Source organism: Argopecten irradians, chromosome 12, assembly GCF_041381155.1.
Source record: "Argopecten irradians isolate NY chromosome 12, Ai_NY, whole genome shotgun sequence".
Taxonomy (NCBI): Eukaryota; Metazoa; Mollusca; class Bivalvia; order Pectinida; family Pectinidae; genus Argopecten; species Argopecten irradians.
In genome coordinates, this window is record NC_091145.1 from 15,891,925 (window position 1) to 15,907,943 (window position 16,019).

The 16,019-nt window shown below is 35.0% G+C and overlaps 1 protein-coding gene across 1 annotated transcript in view; it reads left to right on the forward strand.

The window, feature by feature from the left end:
• The window catches only part of LOC138304960 (cyclic nucleotide-binding domain-containing protein 2-like), a 37,547-nt gene extending 23,036 nt beyond the window's left edge, over positions 1 to 14,511 (forward strand). The window contains 7 exon segments of the mRNA XM_069245378.1: positions 453 to 600; positions 1,071 to 1,291; positions 1,457 to 1,514; positions 1,661 to 1,761; positions 4,612 to 4,686; positions 5,403 to 5,549; positions 13,054 to 14,511. Of these exon segments, the coding sequence (XP_069101479.1) occupies positions 453 to 600; positions 1,071 to 1,291; positions 1,457 to 1,514; positions 1,661 to 1,761; positions 4,612 to 4,686; positions 5,403 to 5,549; positions 13,054 to 13,209 (906 nt within the window). The 3' untranslated portion in view covers positions 13,210 to 14,511.
• Positions 14,512 to 16,019: the final 1,508 nt, after the last annotated feature.

The following is a 16,019-nucleotide window of genomic DNA, read 5'->3' on the forward strand; positions in this document are numbered from 1 at the left end:
ATCTGCAAAAACATTTGGATTGACGTCACACTATAAATGTATGAACTTTAGGATTTGCTCTAATAGAACTACATTTATTACAAAAAGAAAGAAAGATAATACCAAAACATTGTATACAAAGGGTAGAGGTTGGGGTTGAGTGCGCTCACTCACCATACCGCTTACATACATTGTAATATGGCTCATCACATCCATCCCATATTATTGACATTTATCACAAAAACAAAAACCATCACTTTAACTAAATCTTTAATAGTCTGTTTAACGGGTAGAAAAACGAATTGAATTTTTGCAACTGTAATATAAAAATCAGCATATAAATGTAGTAAAACATCCGTTGATAAGTGTTATTAGAAATATTGATATAACAATGAAAGAGGAATAATCGCACGTAGAAAGAAACCTGGTATCCTCAATAAATTCTGAGCGATGCCTTTGCATGTTTTTTCCAGGGTTCAATCAGGGTGCTAAAGAAGCTTGTAAAAACGTTACCAACAGTGAGCGAGAAGACTGGTCGACACCTACAGAAGGCACATACAGACGGCTATCAAGCGTTTCTAGTACGAGACACTGACTACAACCGGCACGCCCGCTACAATGGTAAGTTCACACTAATGCATTGAGTTTAAGTATATAATGACTACCCTCCCCCCTCACACATACACGTCACATTTAAATGTCTCCAACAGAATGCAGAATGACCTTTTGTGCCACTGAAACCAATAGTAGCTGTTAGGTTATGGGATGTTATATAACGCATACTTACTCAAATAAAGCAACATTATAAAGCTCATTCTGCCATGTTTGATCTCTAAATGATGAAATAGATAAAAAAAATATATAAATTAACTCATTTTAACTTGTCAACTTGCAGCCACTATCAAAATACAGATGTATATGTACATATATATTGACTGCAACTGCAAACATCCATTTTAAGGAGAATAAAATATGTGTACATAACTACTCTTACGAAAACAAAATCCGTGAAAAAATCCGTAAATCTTGCCTTTGTGTAAAACTGGTGAAGAACAGAATTCTATGATTTATTCTGATGTCTCTTTTATTAGGTCTGTATATACCTCGAGCCTTGTCCATGGAAAGTGATGATGATGACTATGAGGACGGCACACTCTCGGCCAGGAGTAACCTAAGCTCTGATATTAAATCGGCACCACTACTGGAAAGACTGGACCAAGTACTTCGACCATCCACTGCCTTCCATATGTCAACACCTGCTTCCAGGCGGCGGGAGAGAAATGCTAAATCGGCAATAAACCGACACCAGAAGGTACTTCTTCTGATTATCGATGCGTCCAAGCAAATTTATTTTTCATTGCGATATAACTGTTTTAACCTCACGTTTGTCAGTATAAAACTACATATAATTACGTGCGATGTTTTCCGAGTTGTTCCCCTTGAATCACTAAATGAATATTTGTCATTTATATTTCAGGCAAACTCGAGAGCCCTGAATACGACTGCCGACTTAGAGAAAAGCGAAAAAGAAAAAGGTCTGTTTTTACATTGATCAAAATAGCGAAAGTTTCATACCGTTAAAAATTCAATATTGTTTTTAATTTGTTATTTAATTTAACAATCAAGCATAACATGTATTTTTGTACATTCAGTGTGTGTTACATTATTCATATGATCATAGAAAACACAGAAGCTCGAGATGTTAATGGTAACCCGGACCCTGACAAACGAGAGGGTAGGAGAACTATATTCGACGACTGGGACGCTCAATATCGGCAAGCAGTAAGTATTCAGGTCATTACACTAAATGAAAAAAAATACACATGTATATCGGGTCATGTAGTCAAATATATTTTACGCCTTTTAATGACACTCTTTTAGACTGATAATGATACAAGCTGCATGGTGAACTCGACACCGACATTCACACTATATATAATAATATATGTATATACTGGTATGGACTTTTGTTTTTTATTATCTTTATATACACCCATTCCCCTGTATAATAAATAGGAAGGAAGTTGCGTTCAAATTAACTTAATCGCAATGACGTTCGCGCTTCGGTAAGATTTTGCGTCATATGATAATCTAAATAAACTTTTATTACTTGGTAAACATTTTTAACAGTTGACAAAAATTCGGTTGCTCAACGGTCATATACCACCTTATACATGTAGCCTATATTTCAGTTAATTCCCTCGGCTGAAAATCAAATATGGTGCTACATTGAATATGTCTGTATGCAATTGCATTTATACCACCTTTAACGCAATCAAAACATTGTTCAATTCCAATGTAATTTAAATATATAAATACAACATATCATAATTATGTTGGAACTTCAATGATGAATGTTGCAAGGCTTGCAATATACAATGTAAACGTAACTGTTTCTTCTAACATATGTGTCTGCCTCCTCCAGTACTGAATAAGTACGTATCTACAGTTGTAGCCTACGCTGGACTATCAAAAATTTTTACCATCAGGAGCTACACCCAATTTCTTTCTGTAATTTTCTAATATACCAGAATTGTTCGTTGTTGTCAATTTACATAGTATTGGTGTGTATTGTAGGTTTGTCGATAAATTATGGAACGCATTCTCTTACAGATTACTCCTAATATCTTGTCATATTTTTGGAAGTCTTCAAGTTGGCAACGTATTTTCGTTGGGGTTTCATTACTATGATTTTCACATGTCAGTGACCCTTATTCTGATTTATTATATCGTGGTTTTGTTAAGCGACGGAGCTTCTCGATCGATGAAATTTAAAAAGCACTCTTCCTCTTTCAGTAAATCCAGATTTTCCACCACCAGAACTTGTTCTAACATGGTCAGGAAATTGTCGGATAATCTTATCAAACAAGTCTACATTATCTGAATCATTTCCGCTAGGTGCGTTATACACTCTGGTATATTTTTTGGATACTCGTCTCTGTAAGTGCTACACAAACTAATAACGGAGACGTCATAGATGAGACCAATATATACATCGATAAATATTTACCTCTTCCTCTTTCTACGTGTCTGTCAACCTCCCATATATATCTTTTTTATATACACAACAATAACACTTGTACTACTAAACATAAGGCACCCGCTAATGTAAAGATGTTACTCTCACCAAGCAGGACAAAGCTAGAAATATACAATAACAACATTTAGTTACTGTCGTCTTAGGAAACGTCATTTAGGAGATTTTATCCGCACCCTGAGTAATTAGAAAGCTCTGTAATGTGACAGTTTGTCTACATTCTGTATTAGTACTATTTACAATCAATTCAAAACGCAGACTGCATGTTTTCTCCGCAATTTCAGGGATCGGGGAACCACCGAAACAGTCCAAATTGCTAGAATGCGTACCTAATATGTGCCGCAATCGTGCTAGGACATAGTATATATATATATGTGTGTGTGTGTGTACCAGGTATTGGTACCGATGCTGGAAATGCTTTTCTACGTCATCCCAACATTGCGATTATTTCACTTTACTTTCCCAATCGGAGTTAGTTTCTATCGATTTTTAAACTTGGGAACAAGCTGTTGATTAAATTTCTCTATCCTCTATGCTTGTATGCAATAACAAACATATAAGTCGGAGATAAAATTTACAGAACGCTCTATTCTAGAATGTGAAAACAGAACTGTATAACTAATAACGGACAATGAATAAAGCATCACCTAGAAATGACTATTTTTAAATAGACACATTTTATGCATATTTCCATATTTATTAGCAATAAAACTAAGTGATGAAAGATCAAATTAAAAGTAATTCGTCATTAATATTGCGTAACTCGTTCGTTGAAGTTGAGCTATAGTTTTGTTGCTTTTATGTCTACAAGATTATTTTATGCTTGCTAGATTATTTTATGTCTGCTAGATAGTTTTATGTCCGCTAGATTGTTTTATGTCGACTAGATTGTTTTATGTCTACTAGTAGATTGTTTTATGTCTGGTATGTTATTGTATGTCTGCTAGATTGTTTTCCTGATTTCAAGGGCATTTGTTTATACGGGAAATATATAACATAACGTATTGCGTCATACAAACCGACAGGGTAACACAAAACAAAACTATACGTATCTAATGCCTGCTTTCTAGAATTTTCTAGAATAGAACTACCGTCGGACTCTTGTCGGCTACATTATTACCGACGTTCAACTAAGTTGTGGCTCTCCATTATGATCTACCGTCCGAGATCTCGTGTAACACTTCATACATGTACTATACATGGGCTCTTCCATCCCCGATACTCCAGGGGTTGCTATTGTAAACGTCATATCCACTCCATGAGTATTGAGGATGGAAGAGCCCATGTATAGAACATGTTTGAAGTAACCTCTGGGGTATAGAGAATTTGACTCTTCATTCCATGCTCTGATGAGGTCGAGTCGGTATTTTGAGGACAATTGCTTTCATATACCGTTGGCATAACACAAACTTCAAGCGGTATTAAATTTTGCGAATTTTGGTGAATCTGCGAATTTACCGCAATACTAAAACATCGCGAATATCAACAGCTTTACTGTAGACTGACCATTAAAACTTATGCACCACAGTGTTGTAATCTACTAATTCATTTAATATTATTTGATAACTGTTGATCAATAATTCTATCTTTGTCAGGAACACGAAGAAACAGAAGCAGACAGGAATCCGATATTTGTCACCGTACAAACGCTAAAGAAAGGCGAGGTTTTTGTAAGTGTTTACATTCTATGATTCTACATTCATTGCAAGTAATAATTAGGTTTTTGTTCGCAAACTTTCTCTACGCTATTTTTCATTATCTTTGTAAATGCTTTTTTAGCATTGTTCTCATCTGCAAAAAATAAAGATTGAAGTTCATGTTGTAATATGTTAGCAAATTATAATAATGAAGTACATTGTGTTTCTTTCTTTACTTTTTAACATTTATCTGGTCCCTAGATTGTATGATACAGTAAAACTGTTTTGATAACGAATCTACAGAACTTGCTATAGAGTTTCTGAAACTATTAGTTAATTAAGTCATAGGCCGACGGCACTCCGAGTAAACGTATTTACCATGCTAACTCATAAATTTCAATGTCGTCAACGATAGATTTTGCATTATCAACAATTAGTTGTACACTTGCAATTGTTTAATCGTATTTGATGTTATATCAATAGATTCCCTTTTAGGCCCCAAGTTTTACGTTTAAACAAGGCTACAATCAATATTTTCTGGAAAATAATGTTATAGAGTAAATATATTTACTTGACGGGATCACGAAATTACTTCGTATCAAACAATAATTCGTTATAAACAAATTCGTAATACGTAAATAAAGAGGAACCAAAAACGGGGATTTGAATTTACTTCGTAATATGGAGAAAATCGCATCAGGCAGATTCTTTAGAAAGTTTTACTGTACATGTAGTTTGTTTATTAACAGGGGTTACAGTACATAGTGTTTGACGATCAGCCACAACCTAGTTTGATAGTTGTCAGTAACGGAGCAGATTGTGTACGTATTAGCCGTAGACTTTTCAAACAGCACCTCCAAAAGGATCCAAGGATGGTCGATCGACTGACTAATCAGGTAAGTTTGTGTTAAATTCTGACCAATCAGATATTTGGATGGCATCTTATCTAACCAATCAAGCATGTTACGTCAATTTCTGACCAATCAGACATAAGGAGTGTTTATACAGTAACCAATAAGGTAAAGTAACTTTAATAATCAGTTTTTCTATCAATCTGATTGGTGTTCCATATCCAACCTACCAAGGGAAACATACCTACTTCTTCTTCGAGCCGGAAAAAGTTAATTGGCCTTGGTATAAAAAGATCTTTTATTTCAAATATTCTGTATTTACATACTTCAGAGTTATCTGCCCGACGTGAATTGCGCTCACAAAATAATGGCATAACAATAGATGCCTACACGCAAGGGAGCTAACTCTGTAATATGCCAAGACGGAATACTTACCAATGTACGTACATGTATTTATACTCCTATCACAATGGAATTGCACTACAACCTGTCTTTCAAAAGCTACGGATATAAGTCCATTATAGACGCTCAATAAAACTATTGTTTACGAGAAATCAGAAACATTTTTATGTGAAAAGTACGACCAGATCAATGAATTCTTCGGATGACTACAGTATTTCCGCCTACAACAATGTACCTTTTGTCATTGATGTGACCTTGCTCCACCCGATAAAGTCGCGATATATTGTGTTACTGTTTTCCGACTCATAACGAACCGCTTTAACGAAGTACGGTACAATATCATTGAAACTTGAATACACATAAACACAAACTTTAGTGTGCTAGACATGAATGCTCGGACTAATAAAAACGTTAAGTATGCTACAAGTCACTCTTTGAAGCCGTAAAACATGTATCAATAGTTAAACAAGTAGAATAGTTTAGGGCTTCACCTATCTAACCCTACTGATTCATTCAATTGAACATACAAACTTTTTTCAATATTTGAATATCGTGTCTAGACTATCATTCTACGCAGAAGTCTATTGTATCTCTTTAACATACCATTTACTGCCTCAAAGTATCACAACTGCTGCAATGCATACATTTATTATTCTAGGCCGGGATCTAGGGTCTAGGGGGGTCTACGTGCACCCCTCCCCCACAACTTAACGAACCAATGTTTTTCTGAAGCCTTATGACCCACTGATAACAAAATCGAGAGGTAATATTGTATAAACTGGGATGAACTTCCGGTCATGACGTCATCAATATGGCCGCCATCTCGAATTTCACTAAAGATTGAAAAATAGTCATAACATTGACATTTTTCAACCGAAGAAGACAAATGAGGCATCAAAATGACCACAATAGAACATCAAATACATATCAGGACCATATAATCCAATATATGTAGTTATTTCCACGCAGGAAATGAAAAAAATCGGATTTTGAGCTCAAAAATGGTAATTTTTAAGCAAATTTTTCATATTTGGCTTGACGCAGCAAAAATGTTTGCCAACAGCAAACTATTATTTCTAATCAGTTATTTGACCTCTTATCAATCAGTAAAAACAACACCAACAAAAAAAAACCCCAATGTTAACATTATATAAGCTCCGGTTATGACGTCATCAAGATGGCCGCTATCTCAAATTTCACGGAAAAGTTAAAAAATAGTCATAGACATTTTTCAACCGAAGTAGACAAATGAGGTATCAAAATTACCACAATCGAACAACAAATACATAAAAGGACCAGATAATCCTATATAAATAGTGATGTGTACGCAGGAAATGAAAAAAAATAAGATTTTAAGCTCAAAAATGGTAATATTTTAGCAAATTTTTCATATTTGGCTTGACGCAGCTATAATTGTTTCCCAACAAGAAACTATTATTCGTAATCAGTTATTTGACCTCTTATCAATTAGTAAAAACAACAACAACAAAAATATATAGAAATGCAAAAGAGAATTATTGTTACACCATCATTTGGTTTACAAAACATCACCGGGTGCGTATACAGGGTATATGATTGCTGTTTTTTCCAAACCGCTGACACTACAGTTTCCGGATGTCTTAGAATTTCCTGAAGATAACATTGGCAATTGACGATTCATATCTTAACACATTTGAATTTTAAGTTGGCTTAATATCTAAGTGGGACTTGACAATTTCCTAACATAATCCATTTTCATGTTCGAAAGTTTGTAGACTAGTAGCGTCTCAAAATGATTTTTTACAGCACAACGCCAACTAATAGGGTATCAAATTAAAACTGAAGAAAGCATTTGTTTCCGTTAATACCACGACACTTTCCGAAATTTGTTTCTTTTATAAATAGCGCATCCACTGCTAACTTTATTTTTCTGTGTATAACGTAAGGAAATGTCAGATGGTTACTGCAGTATCACATATTTCTTTCAATAGTTCTTAATGATAAGCATTTTCGTTGTGCGTGCTTTCTCGCCAGAGTGTCGATGAGCTGATGAGCTGATGTGACATTACATTACCGGTTTACCATCGTGGTTCTAACTTGTCAACCGTCCATGGCCAGAGGTAACATCAAGAACATCGGGTTCGCGGATGTGGGAGCTCATCCTGTTTTCAACCTAGTGACTCACATATCGTATATGATGTTCCAGACTTCTCCGGTATGACACCAGAGCCACATCCTGCGAAGGGTTGAGTTGCTTCTCCTTAATTCATATGAAGCACAATTCCTCATTCTTGTGAACCCTCAGTGACCATAGATGGCACAGGTGAATTCTTTGAGGTCATAAATGAGGTCTACGGTGAAGTTCCTCTCTTTGCCAAGTCTGGAGAGCACTGCAGAAAACTTTTTTTCTGGAGAGTCTTCAATGGTGTATCCACGCATACAACAGATGCGATCAACCAGTACCTTCAAGGGACTATGGAAAGTCTGACCAATGAAAAACATTTAACATTTATGACCTCATTAAAGACCTCGAGGATATCACCTGTGCCATCTATAATCGCACGAGTGTCCACAAGGTTGATGAATGGTGCTTGAATCATTCCACCATTCGAAGAATCTGGATCTGGTGTAATTTCCTGAGAAGTCTGCAAACAGCATATACGATATGTTAGAATCTGAAGGAGATCCCACATCCCTGAACCTGTTGTTCCTGATATAAACTCTGGCCATGGATGGGTCATGAAAGATGACAGGCTAGAACACCACTGGTAATGTAGTGTCACATCAGCTCATCGACATCGAAGACGACGCTCTGGCTTCAGACGATTTGGATACTGATATCTCGACTACTCTGATTCGGACTGCATGTACCAGCTAGCAGACATGCCGAGTCACGTCTGAGGAAAGTGCAGTGAGGCGGAAAAGCACGCACAATGATAATGGTTGAGAACCAGTGAAATAAATATGTGACATTGTGGTAACCATCTGACATTTTGCTTATACTATGTATAGGAAAAAACCGAAACTGTGACTTGTCCTACCTAGATATTCTGTCAACTTTACATTCATGTTTCCTACTTATATATCGCCAATAGTCAAACTTATTTAAGGAACTTATAATACACCAGAAAACTGTAGTGTCAGCGGTTTGGAGTAAGAAAAATAGCATATACCTAGTATACGCACCCGGTGATGTTTTGTAAACTTAATGATGGTATAACAATAATTCTTTTTTGTATCTCTATAAATTTTATTGCTTTACTGAGTGATTAGAAGTCAAATAACTGTTTACGAATAATTGTTGGTAATAATTTTTGCTGCGTCAAGCCAAATATGAAAAATTTGCTAAAAAATTATCATTTGAGCTTAAAATCCGACTTTTTCATTTCCTACCTATAAATCACTACATATATTGAATTATGTGGCCCCGATATGAATTTGTTGTTCTATTATGATCATTTTGATACCTCATTTGTCTACTTCGGTTGAAAAATGTTAATGTTATGACTATATTTAAAATATTAGTGAAATTCGAGATGGCGGCCATCTTGATGACGTCATAACCGGAGCTTATACAATGTTAACATTGTTTTTTTTTTGTTGATGTTGTTTTTACTGATTGATAAGAGGTCAAATAACTTATTAGTAATATTTGTTTGCTGTTGGCAAACACTTTTGCTGCGTCAAGCCAAATATGAAAACTTTGTTTAAAAATTACCACTTTTGAGCTCAAAATCCGATTTTTTCATTTCCTGCGTAGAAAAAACTACATATATTGGATTATATGGTCCTGATATGTATGTTTTGTTCTATTGTGGTCATTTTGATGCCTCGTTTGTCTTCTTCGGTTGAAAAATGTCAATGTTATGACTATTTTTCAATTTTTAGTGAAATTTGAGATGGCAGCCATCTTGATGACGTCATAACCGGAAGTTCATCCCAGTTTATACAATGTTACCTCTCGATTTCGTTATCAGTGAGTCATAAGGCTTCAGAAAAACATTGGTTCGTTAAGTTGTGGGGGGTGCACGTGAACTCCCCTAGATCCCGGCCTACTCCTGATGTAAAATGGAATACCAGAGAGCCGGTTACTTTCGCGGGGATGATATTTTCGCGATATCGCGGCTCATTTCTGATCGCAAAAATTGACCCATGAAATATTGAGAAAAGGTTAAATGATATCTACCTTCAAAATCCATATCATGAAAATTTTAAATCGCTAACATATGGTTTTCTCGTTTTTAGATCAAGTTGCGAACATTTTGATCTACGAAAACATATTGCAACAATTCATGTGACTTTATATGTATACCTCTTAACATGCATTTTTGTACATAGAATACGGTATTGTTGGTAATTGTTTATATCCAGGGAGTGGCCCAAGTCAACAAGACAAGGAACAGTCTATTATGTAGAGACTAAAACATGAATTCTCGGTGGGGAAATCCAATCAAAGTGAATAATCACTAGGGATAGTGTGTGTTATCTGCATTTAAGTTAAGCGCTTGTTTGATTTGTTTTTTACTAAACACGTCTTGACTCGGACAATGAAGCTTCCATTAACAGTATAAGTCTGTGTTATGTAAGTAGAATAGACATTACGGGTTTGCGTGTGCGGTCCTGTTACATATGCATTTAACGATAGCGGGCCTTCGACACGAGAGGCTAACTCGTGGAAATATTGACAACTCGTACGAGACGAGTCCACGTGCATGACACGGTACAGTTATATTTAGTTGTTTCGTAGCAATTTGCATTCCGATGTAGTGAACGAGATGTCTTTTTCATAAATTGAGCCTGTTCAAACAGATTGTACCTATTAGGCAGTGCATTACTCCTAATTATTTCTTGGGATTGGTAATGGAATTCAATTGTCGGTCCGACGTTTCCTGATAAGAGCGAATAAAATCAATCAAAACCGATCGGGATTGGAATGACAAAATGGATAGCAGGTACACGCATATTCGCCGACCATGCTTCAGGACCCTGACAAGGAATTTTAAGTGTTTGTAAAGTACAACAGAAAATGTCACTAAGCAGACATTGTAGAAATTCTACAAATCATTAATAGATAACGCATATAGCTTCCAAACTGCAATAAAACAATCTTTGCGATTATCAGTATTTCCCTTAGATAGACCTTCGTGCACACAGGGACACAAAACCGAAGTGAATATCTGCAAGGAAAACAATCATGTGTCTGATGATATTTATATTCAATAAATATTGTCTCATCGTTTCTTTATCGCCACATGGAAATAATTTTCAAGGACATCAGCAATCAATGTTATTTTACAGCACCACGATAGTAGCAGAGTGAAATTGAAATAAAACAAACTTTGCATCCGTCTTCTCCTTTCTGCATTTTAATGTTATTTCATATATAGAAAAGTATGAAATTACAGAACCCCTATGGAAATATAAATAATATAAATGCATGCACAGTCAATTTGTATGTAAATTGTATATGAACTATAAAATGCGTCATAATTCTAAATGACATAAGTTTTTTCACCACAGAAAAAATACCAACACCTGTGCATAGGATTCCAGTCGATTAATAGAGCCAATTCGGAGTAGCTGACAACAATGTCAGATGTTTTCTTTACAAGCGTTTGGAGGGCGTTGATATCATGTCACGTGGTGCAAAAATGAGAATCTTAATACATTTATCTCAATATTTCTCTCTAGCTCTTAGCAGAACGAATCGATAGCTGCATAGTCCATACGTAGATTCATATGAATGCAGAGCATCTATCAGCGTGCCGAGAAAAAACGTTGGAAGCAAATTGCTCCGTGTTGAGAAAGTGAAACTTTTGACATTGATGTTTCTGTAGTTGTGAAAAGGGTGGTTAAAGATTGTCATTGAATCATGGCAGTTGATAAGATTTTTGTCTGGTGTTGCATTAAGTCGCAACGGCTGCTGTCAACTGCCGTGCCATTTCGCTGTAAACTTCTTTCTTGATACTTGTAAACCTAGACAAAACTGATTCACTGGGTTATGTGTGTATACATGTATTCTTCCGTAGTTTTGTTTACCATGTGGTTTGTACTACTCAATTGTTTTAAATTCATATTTTGTGCTGAACCCTACATTGTTCAGTAGTGTTTACCTGATTTACCTGATCTTCGGTCTATATAGGCAACAATACCTCTTGACCTCCTCAATTTAGACTTGAGTCACTTGATTTTCATTTGTTGCGCATACATCGTCGAGTCACAATCATAGATGCCCACATACTCAATTTTTGTCCATGATGGTTATAATGTCTGATTTGACGAAGACACATTACATTGAATTTACTCTATTTTAGTCATTTCTACCGTGAGAACACTCTACAAATCGTTATACGTTTTGAATATATACAGTTTCATTATTTCATTAGCATTTGTCCTCACCATTGATACCTGCGTATGAGTTAAGTAAAAGTAATATTTTCTTTCAAGTTTTACTACAAATATAAATGCCCTTTATAAAAACCGATTTGGTTAATGTGGGTCTTAACTTTTGAAAATAGCGCCAATTCGCAAAACACTACATGTACACAGGAAGCTATGGAGATTTTTCGAATTCCAGTGAAAATTACCTACATAAATGATATTATAGATATTATTAAGTAAATCAATGAAAATTACACGATACTCTGAGGTTTTGGTTTTCGTATCGTAAATAGACATGGATTTTCAAACGCCAGAAGATACCTTGGTCGCAAAAAATGATAAAATGGGACTTATCTGGACCGAAATTCTCTAAAAACATATCAATTGATACGAAATGGTGTTTTTGCGGCTTGTATTTAAAAAGATAGTCAAATATACCATCCAATGAAATGGAGGTAGGGTTATGAGTTACAAACCTCAAGGTAGCAAATATACCTATATCACATAACCTACAACAACCTTCATTTCGACTAATCTTACGTTATTTTCCTGACGTCAATTTATTGTTATCGTAATGACGTCACAATGAATTTCCTGCCAGGCATAGCAAATGAAAATCCTTCCAGGTCATATTATACTAGTGACAAAATATTACACGGGTGAAACTATTGGTTACTAGGCTAATGTATGATGATAACTGTATAATACCTCGCCATGTTTAGGTATGATGATAGATGCTGGCGTGTAGTTGTGGTGCTTATAAGGTTTCATTTTCTATACATTACAGGTGTCCCCTTATCCTACTGATGAACGACTGCAGGAACAGCTCACCACGCGGGTCAACTGGGAATCGTACAAGGAGATTAGCATTAACAAGAACATGGCTAGGATAAGAACGCAGTGTAGCAGACATAATGAAAAGCAACGACCATTTCAATTTTAGAAAATATTTTTGTTTTTAAAATCACTCACGGTAAAGCCGTGATGTTCACTATATCACTGCTTATACTGTTTATGACGGGAAGACAATGCAAACGAGCAATTAATTCGAAGATAGGGAGTTAATAAGTCGTTTGTTCCATAAATATGCGTAGACGGACGAAGATTGTGATACCCTTGGTAGATAAGTACTTGTATCCACACTCGGTTACTACATATCATGAGTTTGGGATTCAATTCCGTAAAATAACTAACCAAATAAGCTCCACTACTTTTTTTGGGCCGATTTTATTTCGCACTTCGTCTTCGCTCTCAAACTACGCAGAATTCATTAGGACGCGAAAAATTACTTGATTCATAGTAGGCTACAAGGTATTGTAACTGAAAATGTTGCACAGTTTGTCACGAATATAGACAAATGCACAGTTTGAGAAATACAATACAAACTCTAACGTAAATCTTGTTCATTTTAGACGGGTTCCTACATATTTATGCTCATTTGTTTTATTATCCAGAAACATAATTCTTCTTTGTTTCTCCAGTGGAACAAATGATGTGTTTTGCGTAAATATATATTGTACTAATTTTACCAAATTGGTCAAGCAACCGGAGACAGAAGTTAGATATTTTCACAAAATTACATACACTGTACATTTCAAGTTTGGTATTGATATATTTATTAAAAGTTTACACGACCCACAGAAATAATAATAGTAAAAATATGTTTGCGAATAATAACTAGTAAACCCTACACTGCATAACCATTTATATAAAAAAATATGTTGAGTGGTCACAGATCCACCTTTTTAGAAGTTACTAAGAAATATTACGTATCAAAGGACCTATAACAGCTACTATTAGGTTCTTCCAACGAACCAATTTAACAAAACCTAAGAGACTTTTGTAATACTATAACAGAGAACCTGTAAGATACCTTTAAAAAATTCAAAAGGTCTGAGGGGCCTTTGCTATTTAGGATTTAATGATGCCCTCCCAAGGTTTACGCCAGGGTTCCCTCTTAGCAGTTATAACGATTACAGTTTTCTATTATAGTACTATAAAACACATGTGTGTTGTTCAATTAGTTCGTGGGCAATTTAATGGTTGCTGCAATAGGTCCTTACTATATTTGATTTTCAAATTTACTGAGGTTTGCATTTAATCGGATACTGTGATTGTTATTTAATATTTGTGACACAGATACTGGTAAAAATAAACAGTGATGTGTTATCAGATACTGTTTTTGTATTTGTTAATTGCGATAGAGATGATGAAGAAAAATAAACAAAATGATGTCAATTATCAATTACAGTGTTTTGGTATTTGATATTTGCTTTCACTTTCTATATTGATGATCACATCGACAATTTCGTTAGACAAAGGACAGCATTTGAGGACTTTGTATGAGGAACACATATAATGAAATATGGGTAACGTGTTTGCAGTAGAATTGCTTGTCTACTTAACATCCTTGATTTGAAATTCACCAATAAGGTATAATGATCTGTAAAATACTTGACTATGTCATTAACCTCGCATCACCATAAAGATCAAATCACATCAAAAGAGAAAAAAAAACATAACCAAAGGGTGAGAGTATTTAAAAAAATTAATGTGCATGATTAAATCCTCTTAGTGTAGCCTTATAAGACTCGTCAGGGATGCGTGAAGTACCATACAACTGCTTCGGCATACTGTAAAATCATTATATTTCCTGATAGTGTAAGCTTCGTTGCGTTCGTTTGTTGATAAAATTCAATCAATTTACGTCCGAACAAAAAATAAGTATGCAACCAAACTTTTGCTTCGTCTGAGTTTTTCGGCTGTAAAGATCCTCTCCACTAACTGAAAACGAAATAGTAAACTAGTACAATCTACGAAAATTAGGTCCAACGAAAATAAACGATTTCACAGTAGTTCGTCATTGAACTTAGAGATATTGTGTTGCTAGTAGACTAACTGCTGAAATCATGCATGGAAAGATGTATCAATAAAATGAATAACAACATGTACCAAACTTTACAAAATCATATTCAATTAGAAGCTTTATATATTTTAAATCAATTTTGAAACAAGTTATATCACTTATACAAATCACTTTCGGCAGGTCAGTTGTAAGCGCAAGACAGAATGACCGGACAGATGACCCCTGACCTTTTCATGCCCGTGGGGAATCAGTACGTCAATAATTTCACCTATGACAATAAAACGTGGTTACTGACTTAAAAAAGGATTTACAAATAAAAGTGTCACTGGTGTTTATGTGAATATGATATACAATATAATTAGCGAGGAAAAAGGATTGTGATTATGTGTGCATATTAAACTACCTGGTCACAGATGATCAACCCAGTCGGTTCCGCTAAAAATACACAATTATAAAATCATTGAACCTTTAAAGTTCGAATTACTGTGCATCGTTTTATCTTCGGTTAAAAATCGATCAATAAAGCAATAAATGTCAAAACCATTAATAAAATAATTTTATTACGGCTTTATCTCGTTTTAAATGGGAATAAGTTATGAAATTTTATATAAGTTCTATGCAAACTAATAATATACTAGACAAGACACTGGAAACAGATAGAACAGCGATTCAGACGGAAAAGCTATTGCTCCAAGATGAAACTGCTGGCTATTACGCTTGTATTGTTCTTGTGTGTTGCAATGTATACCCACACAGACGCTAGACAGGTAAGATATACGGATGAAGGATTTGTATAGGTTTTGTGCGATTCATTTGGTAATACTTATTATTTTATTATCTATAATATATTTATGTTTATAATCCAATATTATATAATCAATAAATTT